Here is a 27,855-nt window from a genome sequence, read left to right as displayed (position 1 = left end):
CAACCTCTGCTGATGCCATCCTGACTGTAGAGCAAAGGATTGTCTACCCCATAGCACAGTGACTGTGCAGCTCTTTAGGACAGCAGGGCTGTTATACCCTGGATAGCAGAGTGTCACTTCACCAGGGACTGGAAATGTGTTTTGCTGTAGCCATTTCAGAGCAGTGCAATGAGAAAGGGAGTTGAACATGCTCCCACGAGGGGCACAAGGGAAGGGGCAGAACAGTGCTCAGCTCTGACTGCCAATGCCACCACAACACCCACAGCTGGCGATGGAGCCACGTGGATGTATACACCAGGCATGCCGGGAAAACCCCGCAGGTCCACACTGGGGCAGCCACGGGTGACACTGCCAAGGATGGAGCAGCCCAGAGATGACCTAACACGGGCCAGCTGGCATTAAGCCACATATGTGCGCAAAAAAAAAGTGATTTTTATTGTTTTGTCCCGTGAGACCTGCATTCCAAATGGAAATGAGGGGGGATGGTTTGCAGAAACCACATTGTCAAGTACCTTTTTTATTCCTCCCGCCTTCAAGGACCACAATTGTCCTCCTAACTTTGAAGGAACAGTCAGGGGAGGAAGTTTTGATCAAAGGCACTTCAACATGACGCCTGACTTGGCTATGGGGCCTCCTAGGAGTTGTAGTCAGATCTTTTCCCACCCAAATCGCTTTTTCTGGCACAGCTCCACAGCACTGTCATGACCCCCATGGCACAGCAGCAACCTCCCCTCTGCATGGCCAGGGGACAAGCAGGACCCCTGGACTTTAGTTGCTACATGATAACCCAGGGGCTGCTCAGGATCCAGACCTTATCAGATCTGGCCAGAATATTTCAGTTTTCTTTCACACCCTTCCCCTTTCACAGAATTCCCATGGAAACAAAAACAAAGCTCTTGCTGTTTGGGTTTAGTTGGGCTTTTTTAACTTCTCTCTCGGGGGTGTGGATGAAATTGGTAAATGAAAAGCTAAAAAAATAACATCTAATGGGTGTGGAATAATACATGAGATACCACTTCTAGCTCGATTTTCCCTGCAGTGGTGCATCTCCCATCTATGTCACCCCTTCAGAGCCTCAGGGGACAGAAATGGACCTCAGAGCTAAAATAATACAGTATTTCTTGTATCACAAACTTCCTTTTGGGCAGGAAATGCCCAAATCCAAGCTGTCCCACCCTTTTCCTCATTGGTGCATCGTTCTGCAGATACCTGGATGCCACCGTGTGGCAGCTGCCCTGTGCAGCGGTGGAGGGACAAGGATAGGGACAGGGAAAGGCAAGGCTGTAAGGGGGGAAAAAAGGGAAAAGATAAAATAAAAAGGTGGGGGGTTTTGCAGCGATTCACAAAATTTAAAGGAATGCCAAGCACGTCAGTGCATGAAGCACAGGATCTGGAGGAAGGAGAGAGTGCAAACCATCTCCTTATGGTGTTAAGCTAAGACACACACAGTCTTTCTATTTAAAGCCCTACAGTAACATGAATGCCAGGTTTGAGGGAGCTCAACAAGTCCATCTGAAAACAATTTACATGGTCCTCTCTACCACAGGGTCTGGGCAACTAAGAGCTTTTAATGCCTTGCTATTCCCACGCAGCAGAACACAACCCACCTTTTCTTGTTGGAAAACTGCAGCCCAGATTTGGAAAGGTGTCTAGTTAACCAGTGGTCTAGAGACCAGTGGGACCACCCTGGGGTCCAAAGCATCTTTGGGATGGGGACACTGGCTGTAGGGTGCTCAGTGCTACTGCCCCCCCCCCCTTTCCCTCCAGCTGGGAAATGATGCTGGGTGGAACCCTGATGATGAGGGTTGTCCTACCAACACTGGATACCCAGGCATGTCCTGCAAACCAAGCCATCTGAGCAAGGCCTAACCATCCTTCCTCCTCTACCAGCACCCCCAAACTGTCTTGTAGCAGGAGGGTGCAAGAAGAAAGCAAGACACAACCCAGGGTCACAGTCTCGGGTGTGTCTCAGCTTTCCCTCATCTTCCTCCAGGGTATGCTTCATTCTTCCATTGTCTACGTTTGGGAATGCCTTATTTCCCCATCAGGTACCTCTGGGGTATGCCTCAGTTTCCCCTTATCTACCTCAACAGCAATGTTTCTCATTTGTTCCATGGTGCAGTTCATTAAATGGTGAATTACACGTTTTATCATTTGTCCATAGCAGGTTGTTGAGTCGCTGCGTTATTATTAGCAATGGGAAAGGAACTAAGCAAATTATTCCTAAAGTATGTAATGAGCGCTTGAGTAAGAGTTAAGTAACGAGCGCTTCTTTGGCGAGGAATCCAAACGAGACACACTCCACCCATTTTGTTAACAGACAAAAGCTTATATAAGCTGGATGTTACATAAAATCCTAAAATAGGGAGATGGAGCACTCCCCCATCTTTGGGTGATAGCATGACTGCAGCCCACGGATACCTGAGCTGACTCTGAACTAGCTCCGAGGTAACAGGCCTGGAGCTGGCAGGAGGCAGCAGCACAGACAAGAGGTGTCCTGGGTGTGCTGAGACCAGCCCTGAGCAGAGCTCAGGCTGCGAGTCTGGATTTGCCCTCGCGCTCCTCCGGAAACAGCCTGTACAGTAACGCACTCCAAGCAGCTTTATCATGGCTGTGATGATCAAAGAACGTATCTCCATGCGGCAGGTCAGGCTGAACACCAACCAATCCCAGGGTGTCATCCCAAGGGAATTATAACCGGTGCTCAGGAAGGAGTACACAAGCGGGGCATGGTTATGGGGAGACTTCTCTGTGACTCTCCCAGTCTCCAGGGATTTGCGAGCAAAGGAGTTTTGCAAGCCAGAAGTTCTGTCTCTGTAGTTTCACAGCTCCTGGCAGCTGATTCTTCCAATAAACTGACTGGTCAGTTTTCAAGTTCATGTGAACTTTCAACTTCCACAATATCACACAAAAAAACCTACCACGATTTACCAAAATTTATCTGCAGAGGAAAGGGAATCCATGTGTTACAACATCAACTATTAGAGCTAAAAAAAGCAGGCTGGTGGGGGTAGAGCCTCTTCATCAGGTCTTTTGTGCCTGGAAGCCTGTCTGTCTGTAGATAAATTGTCTGTCTCCATAAAGAAATACTTTTTCTTCCTAGACAACTTGCATCCCATCTTTAAAATGCACAATTCCAACACTCAGACAGTAGATTCAGCTTACAGCAATGGTTGCTTCCTAGACACAAGGTTAAAAAAAACCCCACACACCTCAGAGAAGAGGATTTGCAATTCTCGTCACAACCAGGACACCAAATCCTCCTTCAAATGCAGGTATCAGATGCAGTTGTATGAGAAGTCAGGGATACTTCTCTGGCTGGGGGGAGAAAAGGGGGAAGAAAGATCTTTAGACACAGGATTGTTGGTCAGGCAGAGCAGAACGTGTCAGGAGTTACTCCGTGGACTACAAGGGAGCTATTCATTGCTGTAATCAGTTTGCTCTGCGGTACTTGCAGAAACATGCCAAGGCTTTCTGTGATTCTGCCCAACTGACTTAGTGTTTGTGATTTTCCTAACCTTTGCTCTAAATTAATGGGAGCCATGCAGACAGAATTTTGATGCAAGTCCCCCGCTTCTACTGCATCCTCCCTGCCTGCATCCCACAGGCTTCCTGGGGCTTTGTTTTAAGAGAGAGACAGACAGAAGGCAGGCAGGAGGAGAAAATGAAGAAATGAAATGCAAGCTGTCTGGCCCACACAATTAAAAAAAAATCAGAATAGCCTGGCTTTGGTTTCTGTCATGTAATTTTTCTTATTTCAGAATTAAATCCAGATGACATAGATAAGACATGGGTGACCCCTAGTGCCCTTTCCAGCTGCAGCTTCCACTGTTATTCCCTGTATTGATATCAGAGCACAAGCAGAGGGAAGAAGCAGCACCTTTCAGATTTGTTCTTCATTCACAAAGCCTCACACTCTCTCCCCTTTCAGAAACAGGATCTCATTTCCTTTCCCTACTCAAACTCTATCACTGCAAGGCATTCGCTGCAGCATCCCTTTGTCACTGTTGTCTGGGAACAAAATTAAACACATTTACTTGTGTAAGAACTCATTATATTCCACTGACTCTTTATCATAGTACATTTATATTTATTATGCTTACAGAAAAGAAAGAAGAGCCTATTTTGCCAACTCCAGGCTCATCAATAGCTAAGAACAGCCATTCAAACTCCTCAGAAGAGACCTTTGTCTTGTATAAAATGTATTTTGCAGCACCAAGGCGTTGAAAGGAGCAAGTCTTTCCTGTGACAGCCATCAGCATGCACCACTTTTTTTGTCTTCTAGCAATGTCAAAACTCTCTGTTCCTGTGACTCAGCGGGCACCAGACATACCCTGCTCGCTGTGCTGGGGAATGCTCATCAGGGGCTTTTCCTGGTGCTGTTGTGGGAGAACAGCACCTCTTTCACAAAAATCTTGAGACACCTCCTCGCAGATTACTTTGGGATGCAGGATTTTCCTTGAGGAAATAAATGATCTCAGCATAAGCCTGAAAGATTTTTAGCTTCCTGTAATGGGGGGGCTTTGGGCATCTCCCCTCTTGCACAGGTTTCCTGCCCTGCTGGGGTCAGGTGCCCACCAGCACCCCTTGTGTGGTACCACCCCAGTGCAGGGTTCTGGGGGACAGGGCTGTGCTTCTCACCAGCTGACATCTCAGAATTTCATATATTTAATAGGATCTTGCCAGGCAAAGAAGCTACCTGCCGACAGTCTCCACGGTGACATTTCTATTCTCAAGAGAGCAGCCAACACCCCTGTGCAGCCTCACACCCTGCCACAAGCTTGTCTGATGCCTCTTCAGCTCTGTATTTCTTCTCTGCCCGTTGCAGGGAGGTCTTAGCACTGGCAGCCAGCACTCCTGCACCCCTCCTGCTGCATCACACAGGCTGCACCACAGCTCCTCTGCAGAGCCCTGGCCCCCAGAGCCGGCACCCTCGCTGCTTGAGCCCTGCTTGGCACTTCCAAAACCAAAAGTAACTCCCAGCTCAGCACTGGGGAGCCCCTCCTGGAGCTATGGTTAAACACCCAAGCTCTGTATAGGGCATGATGTGTGGGTTTCACCCCACACACAGCCCAAGCTTACTCCATCACCCTCACTCCCTGGCAGATACTCTCAGTGCCACCCCAGCTCGTGGCAGCATCACCACCCAGCTGGCACCTCCTTCCCCTTTTGTCACCTGCCAGCCCATTTTTTCATCAGAAACAACTTCCAGGTCTTGACCCGGACTTCCTCCCCAGCATCTTTTCACTTTCATACAGACTCCAAGCTCGCTGGTCCCCAGAGTTCCTTCCCCTAAAGCCTCCAGGCTTCCTGCAGCCCTCTTCAACCTCCCAAGCGAACAAGCATCATCTTACCACCCATCTCCCAAAACTAGCCCTTTGCTGGCATTTGTGACTCAGCCCAACTGAGGATGGATCAGCCACAGATGAGGTTGGTTGAGGCCTCTGTAACAAGTGTTTTACTCACTGCAGGGCTGGGTGGGCACACTGCAGCTAAAGCAAATGCATTTTTTCCAGTTTTAGTACAAGTTCTTTATCTGTTCTGGATATAGAATCGTGGAATAGTTTGGGTTCCACCAGACCAGGTTGCTCCAAGCCCTGTCCAACCTGGCCTTGGACATTTCCAAGAATGGGGCAGCCACAGCTTCTCTGGGCAACCTGTGCCAGGGCCTCACCACCCTCACAGGGAACAATTTCTTCCTCACATCCAATCTGAACCCATGCTCTGTCAATCTGTAGCCATTTTCCCCCTTGTCCTGTCACTCCAAGCCCTTGTCCCAAGTCCCTCTCCAGCTCTCTTGGAGCCCCTTTAGGCACTGGAAGGGGCTCTAAGGTCTCCCTGAAGCCTTCTCTTCTCCAGGCTGAACACCTCCAGCTCTCCCACCCTGTTTCCAGCCCCTGATTATCAAGGACATAATACTGCTCTATTTATTATTCTCTGAATCATTTTCCCCTGGTCTTACATCTCTAGTTTCACATGTTCACTTCTTTAAATGAAAAGCAACAGTTTCCGAATTGAAGTTCCTCCTAATGTTTTATTTTTAAAGTAGGTTTCAAGGAGGGTAGGAAGTGTGCCAGTTATTGCATAATTTTGGTTTTATCTGGTATAAATCTCACTTGCTTTGCTTGTATAGTGTTGGGATATCCTGTTCTTCCCAGGATGACACCAACTCTGCATTGCTCTCATGTCTCTGGATCCAGCGCTGCTCCAAACTTCCCACTTTATTTCTTTTTCCCCTCTGTTTTAGTTAAGGATATGCAAAAGTCTTATCCTCAGAGCCACTGTTTGCTTTGTTCACAATGTTCTATGGTTCTTCCTCCTGAGTTTATTTACCTTGTTTGCTTCAGGAAACATCATTTTTTTCTTTATTGCTGTTCTGACTGTATATGATCCCATATAGAGGAGACACTACAAAATCTCTCTCTATAGCACACATATCTTTCTATAGGTGCATTTTTCTCTCTATTCTTGTTTTTGCTTGTTGCTAGCTCTGTGTATTCCAGTTATGTTCTGCATCTAAAAGAACTTTGTCATGCTTACGTGTGCCTATAATTACTGGGAATATTAGTTTTTAATATTTTTATTTAAACTCTGGCTTCTATCACTCTATTAAAATGCTCAAAATTAGCTCATCACTTTGATTTTTGATTATGACATGAATCAGCTTTTTTGCATGCTTTTGCAATATGCCACTTTTCAGGTTCCTCAGATCCTTGTCCATACTGTTGGAAAGTTACTCTTGTGAAGTGAAAATGCTTTCTTGAATGTCAATGTTACCTGAATGTCAGAATCTGAACCAGGCAATGCTGGATTTGACACAAATCTAGCCAGTGAATCAGTCCTTCATCAGGTGAAGTAGAATCATCATCATTAATAATAGTTTCAATAAAGACTGGAGGTTTTTTTCCTTCCAAAGGCTACACTTGTTCAAGGAACCTATAAATCCATGGTTTGCCTGACACTGCAGGTCAGACCAGATGATCAGAATAGGCTGTTCTGGTATTCATACTGAAAAACTTACAAATATCTAGACAAACTGCAACTGCAACTTGTGGAGAGATGGTCAGACAAGATAAAGAAGATGCGGCTTCTGATGTTAAATGCTCTGAATTCACTTCAGTCCTGCTGAGACACCTGCTTCTTCCCCAGAAATCAGTAATGCAGTTGCTTTTACTCGTTTTATTTCTTATCTGAGCTGTCTTACAACTTTTAAAAGCTTCCTGTTCAAAATTTAGCTAGAAAACTGGCCTAATGCATCTTATACCACTTCACTTGATCCTCCTGCTGATAGAGAGCGAGTGTTTTACCATGATTATTGTTGCATTAGTGTCTCCCCAGCTCCTGACTCCTGTAAATCAGAAGATGACTCCTTTGGAGGAGTTTGGAGAGCTGGAGGCAGCTCTCAGACCTTGCTCCTTCACACGCTCAGCAGTGAGTGCTTCTGCTGAAGTCCCTGTGCTGGGGCCATGGAGTTGAGCAGCCAGGATGGCTCTGCCCCGCTGGCCACCACCCTGACTCCCACAACACTGCACACACCATCTCGCTGGCAACTCAGGCGTAGGGAGGCTGGAGGAAAGAGGATCTTTGTGTTGTGGCCTATTGGATGGATCTCAACAGGAAAAAATGGGGTTGTATAAGTAATGAAAGTTTTGAGACACCATAAGCTGGAAAAACCCCCCAGACACTGTGGCACTGCACAAAACAGGAAGCAGAACACAGGCTGGGGCAGATCCTACCCCTCAGCACAAGGTACATGAGAAAGGTTTTATTTTTCCTTCAGAAAATCCATCAGGAAGCATAAAGTTAGTTTCAAAAATGTAATTTTACTCTTTAACCAGCACATATGCAAAAAGGCTCTGTGCTACCTTCCCAGAGTGCAGACCAAACTAAAAGCTGCCATCAGTCCCAGTTCCCCAGATCAATCCCAGTTTGCTCAATCTCTCCACTAAAACCAGTAGCATAATTCTCTATTCCTCTTTTTTTCCCCCAACTTCCAGTCATTTTGCACAGTTCAAGTAAAACATGTGAAACCAGGCTTTGCCATAGGGTAAAAACTGAAAAAGGAAGGACAAGTGAAAAATCCACAAGACAATTAAAGAAAGACCAAACCTAAAGTACAAAACCCCAGCAGAGTCCAGCCAATTGTTTCTGTTTATACTCACCAGCACAGGAGCTGCACAGCCCTCAGAAGAGCACGGCTGGGGGTATATTCCCACCTTCTTTTAATTCTATCCATAAATCTGGGAAGAGCAGAGCATTACAAATCTCAGCACGCTCAGCAGATAGAAATATCCAAGTGTACAGCACGGGATGAGTCGCTTTCACATGGAAGTTGTGAAGGCAGTAACTGGACACAAGTGTTTATCTGAGCTGGGATCAGCATGCGGAGCAGGACAGTGTTTACCAGCGTGTGCACAACGCCCATTTGCCCATCTAAGACATCAGGTACTCCTGAAACAGAGGAAAATGTTAAAGAAAAAAGCACTGAAAATTTTTGCATTTCAGCCCATTTTTACAATCCCTTCGCCGGCCATCGGTGTTCCACTATTAGAGTTCTGAAAATGGTTAACAAAAACATAAAGAACACTCACAGACAGAGCAGCCAGCAGCACACAGCCTCAGAAGTGTCAGTCTTTATTAAACCTTCAAATGAGAGTGGCCCTGAAGTGCCAAATTCCTGTTTTACCCTCTGTCACACTTACTGAGGGAACATAAACCTGACCCAGAACCGGTTCTTCAGCAATTTAATTGTAAGTATCACGTTCAGCAGCTGGTAACACACACCCAGAGATGGGCCACTTAGGTTTTACTTTATTTTTTTCACTGTCTTTAGTTTTTAACTTTCTGCCCATCCATAATGGACACCTGGTTACCCAATTATCTCAGCAAAATCGGAGGAAGGTTGTTGCTAGGAGTTTTCTGCCTCTCCCACATGTAGCTGGATGACATGAATGAGAAGAGTTTGGTTCTCATCTGCTCCACAGCTCTTGGTTTCCAGCTCAGGACACCGGAGGTTTCTGCACTCATAAAAGGGCTGGCATTTATTTGGGGTCCCAGCACCTTTCCTGGCATCTCTCCAGACAGGTCCTTATGCAAATGACCAGCATTTACTTGGAATTTGCATTAATGTGTACCTGAAAAGCTGCTTCAGAGGACACCTGTTTCCAAATCTTTGGGTTCTCCCCATAACCAAACATCTCCAGGACAGTTTTCGGGAGTGGAGGCTGTAGCTGGGTGTGATTCAGAGCTGAACCTCAGTGTTTAGTATTGACTTACTTAACCAAGGACTGCCTTGAGCAAACTGCCCATCCCAGATCCAAACACTCTTATCTCCTGGCAGCTGCTGTTCCTCCCGCATTTAAGGTAAAACTATGCTTTGGAGTCAGGCGTGGAGTTAAGCTGATGAGGCAGAGGATGACTTCACATCACTTTCTCCTGCTGTTCGTGAAATTCCCAAAATTAAACCTCAAGACAATAAGTACCCCACCGATCCAGCCCTGGCAAACTCCTGCTCCAATCAGCTGGCACTTACCTGGATCTGAAATGGAGTCCCCAGGAATGATGTGACAGGCTGTCCGTGGGCTTTAATATGTGGGACCCAGCCAGCAGCGTGAAATCCCAGCACTGTGCTGTGGATGCAGCAGTTCTGGAGCCCTTCAGAGAGGACCTCTGAGGCAGCACCTCTGCTCTGGGAGGCAGATACCCCAAAAGTGGGTGAAGTGATCCAGCAGCAGCGCAGGATCGCCCGGCACGGCTCCAGCTCTGAGTTGCTTCCTCCTTCCGTCACTTTAGAGTTACACGGAAGGACCCAATAGCCAGCAGCTCATGGCCTTTTTTTTTTCTTCTGTTTTAATAAGTAGTTCAATATTTAAGGTAGGAAGAAGTGACTTCTTAGAGCAGTGGGAAAAAAATTCTTGCATCTAACCTTATTACGTGGAAAGGTAAAATCTGCAGTTTTCAGAAAACCAGGCTAAACTAGGGCTCTGGCCAGCCACTCTTCATTGTTTTTAACTGATCTGTGCTATGAGGGTATCCACATTGCTTTAAAAGTGGGTGAATAGAGGCAGGGAAGTCAGAGGCTACATAGTGAAGGCAGAGAAGGTGCTCCAGGATTGCAAGTGCTGGCTCACAACACCACACAGCGTGCTCGTCCGGTATGAAACCACTGGGTTGTTTCAAATTTGCTAAAATATCTTGACAGGGTGGTTCTGCTTTTCTTCTGCTGCCTCTGGTGCCTGTCTGGTCCCAGGGGAGCCATGTGCTCATGCACACAGCATCATGCTCCCACAGAGACGCAGCTGGGCCCAGGAGGCTTTCTAAGAACTAACTGGGGAGGGAGCACACTCCTTCCCCACAGTCACCAAGCACTATAGTTGTGGCATATGCAGGTGTCCAAATACTGGCATATTTAGGCATCCAAATCCAAATTTTTGTGCACACAGGTGGCAAGTGGGGATATTTCTTATAAACTCTTCAGAAGTACTTCAATCAAGGTTTTTGCAAGGTCATCTCATTTTTACTCTGAATCACTTTTCTGTCTTCTAATTCCTGACACTGTCGCTTTTGTCAGGCTGAACCCACAGAGCAAAGCTCTCCTGAAGCTCCATTACGGATGAAAAGGGATGCAGAGGTTTCCTGGGAGAGATCCAAGTGAAAAAACCTCCAGAACAGTGGAGAAAAAAAAACATGCAAGGGTTAGGTTTATCGTATTTAGGCTATTATTTACATTAGTGATAGCAGTTGTTTGAAGGTCAGTATTTATTTCAACAAACTACTGCTATCAGTAGTTAGTTAGAGCAGCTGAGTCATCCTGCCTTGTGCACAGGGGCAAAAGTGTGCTACTTGTGAAACACCAGCCTGACTTTTTCCCGTTTCCACCCCAAGTGCCACTGCATTTTTAAAGCAGTGAACACATGATGCTGCTCATTACCCAACTCCTTTGGCTTGCTGGAAACCCAACCTAACCTCTCTGCACTGCAAACACCAGCCTCGCACCTTTAAGCTGCTGATGACATACTCCACTGATTGCTGGGAGGCTCCTCGTGACTCCAGACAAAGTCATGAGTTTTCAGTGGTTTGACAGGCAGACTTTAGAAGGATGTTGTAAAAGGAACACCTTTGCATTCTGATTGCAAAAACCAAGGATCCCTTCAGGAGATTACAGCTCCCCCCCAAACAGATTTGCAGCACCACTATTAATGACCGAGACACTTTAGTGGCTGAGACAGCCCTCGCACAGCAATAGTTTGGGCAAAAGATGGTTTTAATTAGGAGCACCAAGACTCGTTTAGTGACCAAGTATGGTACTGAGTCACGTCACATGAAACAGCACGGAGACTGCTTAGGGCCATTGAGTTCAGTCCTTCCTTTAAAAATCTTTCCTAAGACTGTTCCCCTGGGAGGAGGAAGCCAGCAGGGCATTTGGCATCACCATTCAAGCAGGAGCCACAAATGTGTCTGATCAGAGACTACAGAAGAGGATTTCGTGGACTCTTAAGAGCAGACAGGGTGAAATATGACTTCGGTGGAGACACACGACTGGGAAGGGCATTTCTAACATTCTCACGCAGTCCCTAAAACACTTAATTTAACACCAGCCAGCCCTTTAAACACCCTTGGGATGCTGTAATTATGTGAAAGTTGAAGCAGTGCCTTCAGGCTCTGACCTTAGATGCTCTCCCCCTGACTCTGCACAGAGCTGTGACCGGAGCTGTGCTGAGACAGATGCGGAGTGGCAGCAGCAGGACCTGCCTTGTGCCCAGAGTGCTCCCCTCCTGCCCAGACACCCGTGCTGGACAGTTTGCTCCAGGAAAGCTTGTCCCTTCCACAGTTAGAGCGGGAGGAAGCCTTTTGAAAGAAGCAACACACCCAGCGAGCCTGGGTTCCTGGTTGGGGGGGGGAGATAAGAATGCCTTCTGGGAATTGTAGTCCCAGGAAACACGAATTTGCAGCCTTCCTCAAAAGGTGACCCAGGAAAGCTGGCAGCCTGCGACTGTTTCCATAGCTCCAGTGCAAGGGAAAATGCGTTGAAATTGAGGGAAATATTTGCAGGCAACTCTGCTTGGAAATCAGCAAGCTCCAGTAGGAAAACCTTAACGTGTTTAGGAGAGTTAGACACCAAGGAAGAAACTCTTTCTGTCTTTATGAGAATTGGAAAAGGGTGGTATTTCTTGGAGTCTGCAGTCCAAGGGAAACTATCCTTGGGGTTCCCCAGGAGGTTTGAAGGCTCCTTCAGGAGAGAGTGTTGGCTGGCCAGAGAGCCAGGCACAGCTAAGCCCTCGTGGCTTAATGGGCATGAAAATACTGTGCCAGAGCTGAAGAAATGGAGATGGAGGGTTTGGACGCCAATGTCCACCAGCCTGGCAGAGAAGAGCTCCTCTGTCTGCTGCCTTTGCCTGGGGATGAGATGTCGGGGCAAGACAGGCTGCAGAGCAGTAAACAGAAACTACAGATACGGCTGAAAGAACCGGTTGGTACAAATGAAGAATTACTGACAGAAAGTGTGCAGCGGTTGTTTGTGGTTTCCATAAGTCACCGCAGTGTTTTAACACTGAAAGAGGCAGAGGAAGTGTTTCTAAGGACGACTGTGAAGAACTGAACCCAGCACAGGCACCAGGCTGGTAAATCAGGGAGCAGACAATACATTTGCCCACAGCTTCAAATACTATTATTGGGAAAGTCATTTATATTCTTGTTCTGGAAAAGACTATTATGTCCTTGTTTGTGAGAAGAAATGCTATCCTCTGGCTATGCAAAATTCAGTACAGCAAGTTCTGTGGAAAGTCTGATTGCATTATCTGAAAGTCCTGGAGCCCACTGGGAGAATCACCACCTTCCATCACCCTGCTCAAACCCACCTGCACAGCCACCAACCCTGCACAGCCTCACCCTTGGGGCCAGGCCTGGCTTTGGCTCTGTGTTACATAGGTCCCAGCAGCCCAGGCCCTTGCTGGAAAATCATATTTATGTACAAGCAACTCAGCTGTCAAAGTCTTGGTTTCATTGCTGACGTTGCCTCGCCTGTGGCTGGTGCAGCACCTCCTCTGCAGCCTCTCAGTGCTGGGTTGGAGGGCTTGGAAGAGAAACTGCCAATTCTTATCCTGCTCTGCTGGTTTGGGGAAGTGCACTCACCAACTGAACACTAAATAATTGGAAATAATAACCAGTGAAGACATTTATGAGCTGAGTGGGGCCCTAGGACAATAAGGGATGGTTGATGGCAGTTCATTCATTACCATCTGCACATACTGGCAGTAAAGCTGACACCAGCAGTCAGAACCACAGCCTTACAAAGAGCTCTTAACATTATTTTCCACTTTTACAAATTTAATTAGCTCTTTTCCCCCTCAAGCAGCAAAATACAAAAGTATTTTTTTCCAGGTAATATAGCAATTTTCTAGTTAAAGAAATGGACAGAACATAAAGCAGAAAAAAGCTAAATTAAAACTGTTATTCCCATTTTCTACATGGACATTTTGGCAGTAGCTTCTTCTCTGAAAAGAACAGTCTTTATGTTCAGTGCCATAAGTCATGGGCTTCCAAAGCAGAATGCTGAATGATGGATTCTCAAAAGATGGAATTTAATCTGACTTCCTACGTCCTTCTCTGGATCTACTAGGCTGGCGTAAGTTTAGATGGTAACAGTCATATTTTCTGTTTCTTGAATAAGCTATGGTGATCTCTGGTTCTCCTTCCCCACAACTGGCAGTTTCACAGGGCTCTTGCTGTTTTGGGAGGGGGACATTTTGTGTTGTAGGGGAGCACTGAACAGAACTGTAGGGAAAGGATCAGAGTAAGATAACGCCTCATAGCCCAGCAGCACCCCCAGATTGAACCATCCCTTTTCTTTCTCCAGAAATCGGAGCTGACTCTGGTCCAGCTGCTGGTGAAATGATGACTTTGGGATGGTTGTAGCCAACCTCAGGGTGTTCCCAGATAACAAACCATGCTGAGGCACAGATATTAGTGTGCTGCTGGAGCTCCCTGTTCAAGGTCTGGGTTGGGCCATCAGATCATGTTGGTGTGTTGATCCCTGCAGGAATATAATCTTTGTGCCGCTAATGCAGCCCCAGAGTCTGGTTTCCAGAACAACCTGGTAACAGAGCTATTCTTTTTGTTAATCATACTGTCCAAATAGAACCTTATGGACCTGAGTTTCTGCTGCTAGAAAGAGAAAGTTAATCATACCAGCATACAAATGGCAAGATTGAGTATTGTACCAGCAGCTCAGCCTGTCTTTCCCAGAAAGAAAATGATTCATGTATCCCATGACACATTCCCATAACGTAGTTTTCCTGGGATCCTGAATTTCCCAACACTGTGATGTCTGACCCTGATTTGTGGTGAATAAAGTTACATTAACTGACCAGTTATTCAGTATATCATCTTGGGGGTAGCATTAATACCTTTCCCCTTCAGTGATGTAATATTTTATGTGTAAAATGCACCTGAGGCCATATTTCTGAGCCTTAGTAAATCCTTACTAGGATTTGAGAAAACCGCATTTGAGGAGAAGGTGCCTCCTGCACTGAGCTGCTGGTGGAAAGAGGCTGATGATGAATCACCCTCTGATCCTCAAGCTTGAATTACCTCCTCTCCAAACCAGCTCTTCACTACCATGTCCAGAAGGTGCTGAGCAAGAGTTGTCATCCAACAGAGATGCTCCTCAGGTGAGCTGGTGGCTCTGTGCAGCTCTGCTGCAGGGGGTCTAAGGTGCAAGAAGACAGATAGGGCTGCTAAGGCTGCCCTCCTTACTGTTTCATCCTACAGCTTGGACTGAGGCTTGTCTTTCACAGCAACACCTCATCTGGGTTTAAGGCCTCCAAGAGATAATGGTTCCATCATCTTTGTTCAGAAACCACTCTCCCTAATTACCCTTTCATAGAATGCTAGAATGTTTTGGGTTGGGAGGGACCTCAAAGATAATCTAGTTCCAACCTTTCACCCAGGATAGTAATCTTTCACAGACAAATATTTCTACTTCAGCTTTGCCTGTGGGAATTTGTTATGACTTTCCCAGCAATACGGCAATGCATTTCTGCCATCAGATATCTTTTTCACATGTAGGGGCCTGGAAACCCTACTCATACCTGCTATCCTGATCCAGCTGCATTTGGGAATGAGTAGTTCCTGTATTGCATGCACAGTTCATTGCATGGAATTCAAGGCAAGGGGGAATGTTTAAACTGAAAGCATGGCAATGTCCCATTGGATCCCTTGATGCAAGATAGGACAAGGGGGAACAGTTTTAAACTCAAAGAGAAGAGATATAGATTAGATGTTAGGAAAAGATTCTTTTCTGTGAGGGTGGTGAGGCCCTGGCACAGGTTACCCAGAGAAGCTGTGGCTGCTCCATCCGTGGAAGCGTCCAAGGCTAGGTTGGATGGGGCTTGGAGCAACCTGGGCTAGTGGAAGGTGTCCCTGCCCATGGCAGGAGTGGTTGGAAATAGAAGATCTTTAAGATTCCTTCCAACCTAAACCATTCCATGATAATCAGAGCAAGCAGGACCAAGCAGTGGGACACCCACCAGCAGCTCACCCCATGCTGCATCACCTGCATCCCGGGGATGCCCCAGGTTTGCATTCCAGCAGCGCAGGGATGGAGAACACATGGGCATGTTTGCCTTACACGATAAAAGAGTAACCAAAAGACTCCAGCTCTGTCTTTTTTTGATGCAAAGGCAGCCAGAGAACTGCCCTCTCCCACGAGCCTGGTGCTCAGCCTATGAGATAATACAGACTGGCCTTTTCTTTGCAGCTGTATTGTTTTAGTGCTTGGAAAATAGCAGCAGGCTGAGCAATGAGTCATCTGTCACTAGATGGGGTTAAAGTAATTTCCGTTTTCTGTTGCCATGGGGAAATCAACGTCCTAAGATTTGTCCTTTCTCCCACTCAAACACGTGGGAGTAAAAAGCCTGAAACCCAGCAGCACTAAACATTTTTTTAATTTTTTTTTTTTTTTTTTTTTTTTTTTTTTTTTTTTTTGTCCCCTTATAAACAAACTTCCCTCCGTGGCCTTGCAGCTGTCAGTCTGTTCCCGGAATCATCCGGTTAACAATGTCATTCCCCTTGGATTGCAAAAAATCCAGAAACAGAGTTTAAGTAAATATTTGGCATTCATATAGGAGTTGCTTCATGTTATTACTTGTAAGAGTCTCTTTTGCTTGTAAAGTTTTACATGTACATTTGAGAGGGTTATAAACTTGCTATTATACAAATAAAACTGAAGCTTCAAAGGAAAAGTAAATTAAAGTAGCAGCTCCCCTAGCCATATAGTGTCAGGATATAGTGTCTAACAGAAACAGGAAAGAGGAAATTGCAGTAAATACCATTTAAAAGCCTCACTAATGTATAGCTTATATGAGTAGCAGCACAGCAACATCTAGTGTTGATCAGGAATATAGCTGGAAGTTATCACATGCTTCGTTAACGGCATTTTGATGGAATCAGGCATTTCCTGGACCACCACACCACAACCACAGCCTCAGCTCCTTCTCCCCCGTGTTCCATAATGTGTCAGTCCTTCATGCTCTGTGTCACTGCTTGTGTTAGCATTGCAGAAGTGCAGTCATTTGGGAATGCTCCCAGCCTGCCTGGATCCTGTGGAGAATTACTGGGGTTCTATTTGAGCATCAGGTCAATAGATCTACAGATTTAAATGCAATTCAGTGGCCAAAACTTATAGCATCTGAACTGAAATTAAGGAAGTGATATTTTCCTGAGAGCTGATCCCATTACCAGCTGTATCATAAACCCCAGGACCAGTTAAACACTGCTGTCAAACTGGCTCAAAGTTATTCTTTTCCCTAGAAATCAGCGTGCAAGTGTAAGGTTGCCACGCTAAGTGGTATGTCAGAGTAGGCCCTCTTTTCAGGCTCCTGTATTTCCACAAAAATGCAGGGATTACTGTATTATGCACAGTAATATAGACCATCTTTGGAAAAATTGATTGGGTGCAAATTTAATCTCTCATCATATCCCACGTAGACATTTCTTTTCGTTTAAAAGACTTGAGGCTCACAGTTAAGTTCTTGCTACTTAGCTCCTCTCTAGGTATGGATTAACATTATGGATTAAGATTCATTTAGTTTTGATTACTTAAATTTAACTAAACTAATCAAGTTTAGCTTAACATTAGTTTAGTTCTTTTAGTCTAGGTTTAAGTATTTTTAATGGCTTTTTTAAACTTCCACACTTTGGGTTTTTTTTCATATAAGCAAATCCTTATATCAGGGCTCACTGCGGACTATTTAGATAAAATAATTTGTCTCCTTAGATTACAGCTCCTATTACATGGGGTTTGCTTCATCTTCAGTAAAATAATGTCCTTTGGGTTTTCTCAAACAAAACAAAATTAATGACTGGCTGCTTTCCAAGTCCAGCTGTCTTGCAATACCCCGTGAACAGATTTTTTGCCACATTTAAGTTTATTACATGATCTAATTAGCATGACTGTGTAGGTGCGTGGAATGCACTGGGGGAGAGGAAAAATACAAGTGTACAAAATGCTTTTATATAATTTGCTATGGGAACGTGCTTATTACAGAGACCTGGATCACTCTCTGGATTCTTTTCAGTAGGATTTTGAGAGTGAGCAGAGAGGCAAAGAAAAAGAAAGGGCATTCAAGTCTATCACAGAAAAAAAAGGGCCAAGAGTGGAAAAGTCTGACTACCATCTGATTTTTGTGGCTTAGAAATACAATCACAAATTTAAAAGGTATTAATTCTATACTCACATTTGCTGCTTTTGTCTCCAGACAAAACAATTCAGTAAAATTCAATGCCTGACTGGAAATGAGGACTGCAAGCTTGTCAGCTACGCTGCGAGGCTCATTCAACATCAGAATGAAATACAGCTTCTAATTAATAGCAAGAAAATACAGATTGTTAACCACTCTGGCCACGAGAAAGGCATCAGGGTGTCTATTGGAAACACACAGCCAGACCAGGGATCAGAGCTCTGCCTAATGTTATTAAGACATTCACACCACCCTAACCAAGTTAAATGGAGGCTCAGTAACATGAAGCGACCAGGCTCTCTTTCTTCCTCCTGCATGCATGAAATGACATTTTAAAGTGACGTCTGATCTTTCAGAGCTGTAAAGGGGTCAGGCACCAGGCGCATCTGGCACACTGCTCCTCTCATTCAGGAGCATGAAGTCATCCTCCAAGCTGCATTCCTGAGTGAAGAATGTGTAATTTTCCACGTGTCACTTTACTGACTTGCACACTGAACGGAGATTGATATTAATTCCATTGAAGATCAGGCTTATTTAAGAAAATTGCAAGCCTTGCTAATTGTGTTTTAATTAAACTAGAAATAAAATAGTGTTTGGTAAAGAGAGCTGATGTTTTTTGAATAAACACTCTCCATGCGGCCGGCTGTGCTATGCCATAAATCAGCTCAGTGCTGGATCCCACCCGACAGGGTGAATTGAGAGTCTTCAGAGGTGTGAGTTTAATGGTAAAATTACTGCTTGTTAAATTTGCCACTCTGCTTTCCCTGCCATGTAGAGGTGATGTTGTCATCACAGCATCCCAAGGAGCCGCCACCCTTCAAGCTGACTTACTCTGAAGAACAACTGTCTCCTTAGAGTCTTCTTTAGGAGAATCAGGATGTGCCCTGGGGTGGTACCCAGTGCCAGCCTGGCTGGTGGCAGCATCCAGCTGGGAGAGGATGGGTCTGAAATCAGTTTGATGATTATCAGCAGTGTAATCTGGGATTGCAGATGATAAAGTACACAATTGCTTTGGCTCTTGCAATCAAAATATTTGCTGTGGTGGATAGGAGAAACAGGGCTCCAGCGATGGGGGGTGCTCAGCCCTAATCTCTGTGAAATCAAAGGCCTGTCCCTCATCGTGCCCAGGAACAGATCCTCGGAGCGACTTCCCACCTCCCAATGACTCCCAAAGCTCTCAGAGCCCTTATCTTTCATGTTTGGGGCAAGCAAACACACCAACAGCATGAAGTGTATGATTCACTTGATTTCAAACTACCGGCTAGAGCCTATTCCCTCTAAATCCCTTGTTACACACCTGTTACACCAACAGTAACTGCCCCTGGGGAGAAGGTCCTGCACGGGACGACGTGTCCGTGTCCTGCAGAGGCTGGATTCACACTGGCTGGGATGAGCAGGTCAGGGTTGGAAACAACCACCCCAGCTGCTGTCAGCAAGCCCTGGCTCTCTCTGCGCCGGGAAGAGGCCTGTCCTCTTGGGAAGGAGTAATTCAGAAATCACAGGATGGGCTTTCTATAGCTGAAAGGGAAGGGCAGTGAGTTTGGAAAAAAAATCATATTCCTAGGGGTGAAGAAGTCTTATTTGCCACAGTGTAACACCTTCTGTTTCTGTAGGAACATCTGAAGATAAACAGAATAGTGGTTGTGGTGCCAGGTAAACAGCTCTCCATGCCATGGCTACAGTCTCTAAGGAGCTGCTGTTTATTATGAGCCATTTCTGCCTTGGCTCTAGTGACAAACTCTCCTTGCAATCCAGCAGGGAGAGGCTCACAATGAAGGGAAGAGCTTGTATGGAGTTGCCAGAGGGATACTTATTACCTTTGGGATTATAAGATTTTTTGTTTTCCTGGAATTTTTGCTTCCCTCCCCTGTTTTTTTCTTATAAGCCCTGGTCCTTTGGATGGAGTTTTTGTCTCACCAGTCCCATTTGGAATGGAGTTTTGTTAAGCAAAACAAAATTGTTATCAAAGGAAAGATGTTAGTGATTCTACAGAGACATGAAAAAGACAACTATATCTGAATTATTTATTTCCTAGTTCGTGTGAACTATCTTTAAACAGATAAATGCTCAGAATAACATGAAAGTAAAGTGAGAGGCTCCCTGGAGGTTCTTAATAATATTTAAATTTGCAGTAAATATCGGTGTATTGATTATTATCATAGCCTTCTGATTTTTAATTTCCCTTCACAGAGAAGCCTCAAACTTTCTCTTTCTGAACCTAATTTAGATTGTTAAGAGTGTAAATTAAGTGTATAAATGTAAATTAGTGTCCCCAGGGTTGTGTTGGTGTAATTGTGATAATTTTTTAGCACTTTTCTTTGGTTTATTTCCTAATTTTTTAGCATTTGCAAAGGGATGTTTTAAGTCATGCAATGAGGAAGGTATAACAAGCTTTACACAGTAAAAGCTCAGGTAGGCACATGGTGTGAAATCCTCATCCTCCTCACTGAGAGCACAATACATGCCTGGTGCCTCCTCATAGAAACTGACTGCCCAGCATAAAAGCTGGTGAGGTTTTTTTGAGATGAGGTCCCATAGCTGCAAGGTTTTGGAGGTGCTGGTGGCCCTGTGGCAGCAGGTGAAACACTGAGGAAGCAGAGTCAAAGCAGGGGTTGGAGGAAGGGTGCATTTCCCCCCCCTTCACCCTAATGGTTGGACAAAGGTATCTCCAGGGGAATCCTACCCTTTTTTTTCCAGTGGAAGTGGTGTTTTTCTTGTGATTGAGATGCAATGACTTAGCCATGGGGTTTTATATCCATGTATTCCCACCACATAGCTGGCAAACCCTGACACAGTTGTTTTTTTCCTTTTCATCCAAAAGGAGAAAGAAACAGTTTTTCACAGCACTGTAATTTCTGTTGTCCTTATAGCAAGGAGTTGACTGTAACACTTTATGGCTTCCCTACCCTTCCATCAACCTTGGGATGTTTACTTTTCTTCAAACGTAGCTGTTTGCAGCACAAGAGAACTGAAGATCTTTTAACGCTGCTATTTGTTTACTGAAGACATCAAAGCCTTTTTCCATGAGCCCTCTTTGAGTCAGTACAGTCTGCAAACAGCCGTGCAACGCCAAGGTGTGTTTTGTGCCTCACAAAATAAAACCACAGTGCACTGAAGATACAGGTATTTTTCTTATCTGGGGGTTCTAAATTTAGCTCTGCTTCCTCCTTCACTCCTCAGCTTCTCAAACTGTTTGTTCCTAACCCAGAGCCCTGCAGTTCCAGCAGACCTTCCTGCTGCCTTCCAAGTTGGGTGGAGGAACACAACTGCCAACGTGGACAGTGGCTGGGAAAGCAGCTAATCTAAAACAAATATTTTGTAACATCACCTATGAGCAGATGCATTTCCCTGTTTCACTTTGATGGCCGCGATGCTAACGGGAAGCAGCACTCGATTTTTTCTGTTAGGTCCTGTCAGCTTTCAGTTCAGACCCAGACTGTGGGTGCTGGGAAACAGTGGAGGAAATGACAGATGTTGGCAGCAAATTAAATAAATGTATCTGCCGAAAATAATGTCCTAAGAAATACCAGGGTGTCCTTTTTATGGATTTCCTAGATACGTTGAGGCTATTTTAAGGCAAATTGAACTCCCACTCCTTGCAGTGTAAACAGGATTATTCCTTCTCTGGAACATATGGCAGCCTAAACGTCATTATTTGTGCATCACTGGTATTTCCAGTCATACTTCAAGTATTGTCTTGCCCCAAACCTACATTTTACCACTCAGAGTCCAGTGTCAGTCTTCAGGGAGTGTTGAGCATTGACAGCACATCATAGGAGGCATCTCCATGGGGGACAACCTAAAGCCTGTCCAAGGAGAAGGACCTCCTGGAGCAGTGCCAACAGATCAGCTCCCTCAGGTCGGCTGTGGCATGGACAACAGGGAAGAAGAGGGGCAGTGAAAAAGGAGGATGGGACAAGGACTGACCGATGTGGGGTTTTATTGCACAATGAAGCAACTCACCCCACAATGCATTGGCTGAAGATTACAGAGCAGGCAAACATCCAAGGCTTTCCAGGAATCGGGAACGGTGATGTGCAAGGTCAGTGAAGGTAAGGCAGATCTGCGTGGGCAAAGTACAGGCCATGAGAAATGCTGACTGCAGTGGTTGGGAAGGGCTGGTGTGCTGAGGGCATTTTCAGCAACATTCAACTTACTTTCATTCACAACATTCATACAACTTGCTGTCATTCACCCTGTCACAGCAGGGGAAGACAAGCTGCACGACCTGATGCTCATGGCAGCTCTGGGGACCTGGTGCAAGGAGGAGACCCACGAGGAAGGGGCTGGGTGGCAAAGGATGTGCTGTTCAGCAGCATTTAACCCTGAAAACACCGAAAGGAGGTGCAAGAGGCAAGCAGTACAAACCTTTCTCCTTCCACCAGCTTTAAACCAGGTGAGCAGTGCTGGTACAACAGAGTGCAGCCAAAGAGGCTGCAGGTGTATGTGGGACAACAGTTTTGGCCACTTCCCTTGGCTTTTGGTGCTGTGGAGCTCAGGTATAGCATATGGCTTAGCAAGGCAGGGCTCAGCCTCCAAGAGATGGGGGGTGACAGGAGTAAACGTTCCCCAATCCCAGGGTCCCCAGGGAGCTGGGAACAGGGACAAGGCCCCATCAGGGACATAACCAGGCTGCTCTTCCAGTCTCAGCACTCAGGTGTCTCCTGCAGAGCACTTCCAGAGTCTCGCCTTAAGAAATAAAAACAAAATGGCAGATCCTTAAAATAAAAACACAAAGAGTTTTAAGCATATCCAACTTTGGGATAGAGCATAAAATTTCTTGCCAGAAAATTTAAAACAAACTGGAAACTGATCATCTATTCATTTAAACGATGTGCCTGGAGCTAAACCAGCAAGGCTGAATAATCTCTGCACTGCTTTCATCCTCCTTCAACTTTTCCTTTGTTCCATCAGCCACGTGTGTTAAGTGTAAATTGAAGGGCTCTTCCCTGGAAAAGCAGATTGTGAAAAGGGCTTGGCCGTCATCTTATAATTTGGCTTCAGTGTTACAATTACTCTTACTAGCACTCTTGTTTTCTTGTATTATTTATCCTGGCCAGAACCCTCTAGGATCCCCTGAAGGCTTTTTTTTTTTTTTTTTCTGGTGGATTTAGCCAACATCCACTCATGAATCCAGATGTTTCTGCTTTTATCCACGGGAATTTAATGGTATGGATATGCCAAGATCATAACTTGAGGCTCAGCCTCAGGACAAGTATTTTTCAAATTCCCTAAATAAAAAATGGAAAGTGCCACAAAAAAAATGGGTCTTACTGCATTTTAGCATGCCAGAATGAAAATCAAACCACAGGACACTGTCGCTTAAGGTTGTGGAGCTGTGTTGATACAGTGTGCTACGTTGCACCAGAAATTACAGCCCAGATTGTGCTATTTTCTGTTCTCAGACACAGATTTTGCCTTTAGCACAAGTTCAGCTCTTCTTTCCATTCACCACCCTGAAGCCAGGAGCACAGATACATGTGGGTCCAAGATGCTTACACTGGGAAAAAAGATTCCAGCCTGCAAGGCAGAATTAGTGCTGGCACATTCAAATGAATGAACTTGTGCTTGTGTGTGTCACAGATAACGCCCTCCAGGCAAAACTGGTTCCTAAATAAGGGCAGGGATGAAACATACCCTGCCCTGATCAGGACCTGACTGACTAACACAAGGTCTGCTGTGCCTTTGGCAGCACTTGGGAAGGATAACCAACCCCAAACTCCTTCCTTGTCCAGAGTGATAAAAGCAGCATGAAGCAGACATTAAAATAACCTTAAACTTCTGCACTGCCTGGAGTTTTCTTCAGGCACTCCCATTTGTGGCATCCTGAATTTCTTCCCTGCTCCCCATTTGTCAGCATGAGAATCCCAGTGAAAGCTGGTGTGCTGTGGTGGTCAGTGCCAGCGTGGTGGTGTGCATGGTGTCCTGTTGGGGATGGCCATGTCTCTACAAGTGCCCTGAGGTACTTCAGTGTCAGGACATTCAGGAGCATGGAATAGCAAATGAAGGAGATGCACAGAACACTTTTCAGTGGCCTTTTGGCAGCCAACACTAAACATCATCTGTGAGCATGCTGTGCACAGTAAGGATGTGATATCGTGCCTGACTCCACAAAAGGTGAATTTTAGCCTTTCCTCCAGGACACTCCCAGTTGGCCTTGAGTGCATTCCAGCAGTACCATGGTCCTGACTTTACTCTGCACAGTCCAATCCCTTTTGAAGCCTCTCTCTGTGTACTGGACAGGGGAGGAACACGGAACAATTATTCCAGCCTGGTAGAGAAGAGCCCATTCTGCTCCCCGGGAGACTCCAGCACAGCAGCCAGTTATTGCCTGCTCTAATAGCATTAGTTCTTTACCTGCAGAGATTTTGGATCAAAGGAAATTTAAATTACTTCTAAAAGCTCTTCTAAGGCTTCCCCCGGCATGGAAAAGTCTCTCAGCTGGCACAAAGGATGGAGCTGGCTCCATAGCAAAGCCCTCTGGGGCAGGGATGTGCCGAGACAAGGAGGAGGCACAAGAGCCAGGGCAGCTGAGCATCCAGCAAAGCTTTTCACTCACCTACCTCAGAGCTGAGCTCAACCAGGCCAAAATCCTGCTGAGGGCAAGAGTAGGTGGTGCCATCAGGCAGGGTGACAAGTCTAGGAGTCTGTATGGTGTCACATGCAGGTGGCAGCAAGGGAGCAGCGGAGTTAACCTGGACAATGCAATCAAAGAGAAAGGCACTTCTCTTGTTGATATTGTGGGTCAAATGTGCTGTGCAGGGCTCACCAATGGTGCACATTAGACGTCCCACCAGCACAGTCATTCTGCCACTTCCTATCACATTTTCTGTGAGGAATTTTTTAAGCATTCAACTATGCAGTTTAAATTTTAAAGGCCACCCATTGTACTTAAATACTATATGACAAACTGTATAAGTATACCTGTTCCAATTTATTCTTCTAGTATTCTTATTAAAATATGGTTTCAATGATTTTGTCTTTCTTGTAAAAAAAATAAAAATCTGCATTTCTCTTTAATAAGTTCATGACATTCAAGTTGCTAATTTCCCTTACCATCACATCCTTTTTTGGACACAGAATAAAGGAGATTAAATATATAAAAAAAGAGGGGTTTATCCAAGTTGGAAATGAAGAAATACAAAAATATTGAGCCCTTTAGTTTTAAAGGCTTTTTTTTTTTAAATAAATAATCACTCAGCAGGTCATAAAAGTGATAAAATGCTTTTGTCTCCATTTCAGGGGGAGGCCAGTTTTGCCTTCAACATCCTGAGCATCACAGGCACCTCAGTGCAATTTTCTGCTGCTGTTGCATCTTTGCTCCTTGGCCCATCCTGCTACTGCTGGCTGGCTGGGATCACTGGGACCAGCTGCCTGGGTTGCAGTTCTGTTCCCTTTCCCCTGTGCTGACTTCCCAAACCTCTGCAAAGACTCATTGTGGTATGAGTGATACCCCCTCACCTTGAAAATACTGGACCCGTGCTTGAGTCTGGCTGTATTCTGTGCAGATTTGGGTTTTGTGATGACTTTTGCGAATCTGCTGCAATTTGGACATTTGAACACGAGCATCAGTCACAGTTGTGCAGGTGGATTGCCAGGAGGGTGGCTGGGCAAGGACAGGCAGGTCCTGAATGCCCTCCCACAGGGATCAGTAGTGCTGCTGAAGCCATGTGGTTCGTTACATTAGATCACTTTATGAACCAGTAATTTGGCCAGTGCTGTTTTACCTAAAGGGACATACCTTTTCCATGTGTAGCCTGGGCCTCTGAATTTAAAGGCTGGGCAAAATTTTATGGAAATTATACAGTTTGCTTTTGTCATTACAGAAAGCAGAACCTGAAGATTTGCCTTTCTGCTCTTCCTTGTGGCTTGAATGCTGCTCTGCCACTAACACACAGAGCTGTCAAAACCTGCACAGACCTAGATACGAGACAGACATGGAACTGATCCCAACATAGACCTCAACAGCAAGAGAAGTGTGAAAAATAACCACCATTCAGCATGTCTTATCTCTGCTCCAGGTAGAGTCCTAGGCAGGAGCACCTCGACAGTGCAGCAGGATGAGAGGTGAGGGCAGGAGGAAAAACAGGCCTTTGGGTGACCCAGAGCAGAGCCAGAGCCCATCACCATGCTCCCAAGCAGCTCCTGCATGAAGCATAGCATCAGTTTCCAGCTCCAACATTCCTCCAGCCCCCACACCTAGTTCAGACATTCACAAATTTTGCTGTGCTGAGGGAAATCTCACCTTCTGTACGTGCTGTCCCTTGGAGTTTTTCTTTCCTTTAACCTTTATTTGGAGCTAGTCTTGAATCGCAGAAAAAAGCCAGTGTTTCCATGACAACAGCCCAGTAGTGGGCTCCTCTGGGACACCTGAAGAATCAAAACACTGCCAGTGCTTCCTCCTGCTCCAGCATCGCACCCCACGGTACCACAGCCACATCCTATCCCCTCTCCCTCCTCTCGTGCCACAAAGGGCTGCCAACTGCCTTGGGCAGAGCTCTGCCTGCAGTGGCAGCACTGGCATTTACTGACTGATAAGTTACGCTGCACAAGGGGTGGACAGGCAGGTATTGGACCATGGAACCATCTTATTGAGGGAGAAAGACCAGAAGGGTCTTCAGTCTAAAGGACTGAGCAGCTCTTGCATTTCACAGTCCCCTAATCTTATTAATAAGATTCATAATTTTCATGCCCTCCTTGGTATTTTACAGGAGATATCAAGTGATACTTTGTTACTCACAGTCCGTGTGCTCCCAACACACAACATTTCTCCTGCCCACGTTCAGCAAAGCTCTGCAACTGCTGAACCCAATGGCCCTGTTCCAGCAGAGCATCCCTGGGACCTCACCAAGACCCAAATCATCCCCAGCTGCACCTCTCCCTAAGCAGGGCAGGGTACCAGTCCTCTGCAGAATCAGGCCCTGCTTGTCCAAGTGTTTTCTCCCCCGGGTGACACAGCCAGTACCTCGCCCAGAGACCGACTCCAGCCGAGTGCCCCATTGATCCACCACTCCTGAGGCAGTCCCAAACCCCCATCCCTTCCCTGCAGCACTCTGTCTGCCCTCAAATCAAGATTTATGAGGGTTATCCATGGATGTGGCTGCAAGAAGAGTCCAAAAGCTTTTGTTGCAACGCCACAAGCAGCGCAAAAACAGCAAAATGCTCTTGGCATACCTGATCCTCACTGAAGGGATGTGAGCAGGACCCTCAAGCCCAGACAGCAAGCTCTGAAGCAGGACCCAAGGAGGCAGCGTGGATGTGTGCCAGCCTGACAATGGGGTTTTGTTTAACAAGCACAGATTTAAGTGTGGAAATCAAATATGAAACAGTCATGGCCAGCATTGTCTGCATTCTTGGAGTGGCACTGAACTAGCAGAAAGAAAAGAACCGAGACACTGGCCCAGACATGCTCCAGCTGTCTGCGACTACCTCTTCCCTCCTCCACTGAATGTAACTATTCAGCTTGTTTTCATTTCATTATTAGATGTTATTTTTGCAACCTGGGAAAAGAATAGAAAAATGGGGGGGGGGGGGGGGAACATCCTTCAAATGCTTTTGGGTTTATTTTTAAGAACTAGACCATTTCTTTCCTATCAGCGATAAGTACAGACTTTTAAAAGTGCACAGGGCCCACGGTATTATTAGTTAAGAATTTGTTTCTCAAATAAGGTCCTTTATCTCAGAGGCAGCAGCACTTGCATTGCTGTGGTTATTCATGTAAGTCTCACTCATTTAGTACTGAGCAACATGCAATTAAATAGCCATAGAAACACCCACAGGCTAAGCAACAGCTGCCTACAGGTAACCTTCAGCTTCGTGCACTCACTTGCCAAATGTTTCAGCTCTAGCCCTGAAAATGTGCATGTGGGAGCAGGGCAGGCTCTTTCCTCCATCACCGTGGGCACAGCACGAATCAAGATTTTAATGAGCTGGTTTAAAGGCTGATGCTGCAGATCCCTGTAACAGGAGTGCTGCTCAACCCAGCGCAGGACCGGTGCTTCCCTGCTTTCCTGTCCCTCCTCTGCCTTCCTCCCAAAAAGACAGCTTATCCATTTTTAATATTAAAGAGAATTCACATCCAAGATCTGATAATAATTTATTTTCCTGCTCTTTGCAC

At 45.7% G+C, this 27,855-nt stretch overlaps 1 protein-coding gene across 1 annotated transcript; it reads left to right on the top strand.

Annotated features, from left to right (window-relative positions):
- The first annotated feature begins 12,322 nt into the window (after window positions 1-12,322).
- On the top strand, window positions 12,323-25,188 carry TMEM212 (transmembrane protein 212). The gene is given in 5 exon segments (XM_039378164.1): window positions 12,323-12,469; window positions 19,352-19,391; window positions 19,571-19,674; window positions 24,981-25,117; window positions 25,119-25,188. Coding segments are annotated over 5 exon segments (498 nt in total).
- The last annotated feature ends 2,667 nt before the right edge of the window (window positions 25,189-27,855 follow it).

The sequence above is a fragment of the Pipra filicauda genome, unplaced genomic scaffold (genome assembly GCF_003945595.2).
Source record: "Pipra filicauda isolate LSUMZ 115617 unplaced genomic scaffold, ASM394559v2 scaffold9_size5747161_pilon, whole genome shotgun sequence".
NCBI lineage: Eukaryota > Metazoa > Chordata > Aves > Passeriformes > Pipridae > Pipra > Pipra filicauda.
Note: the sequence above shows the minus strand (reverse complement) of the source record. Positions and strands in the feature narration are given on the sequence as shown.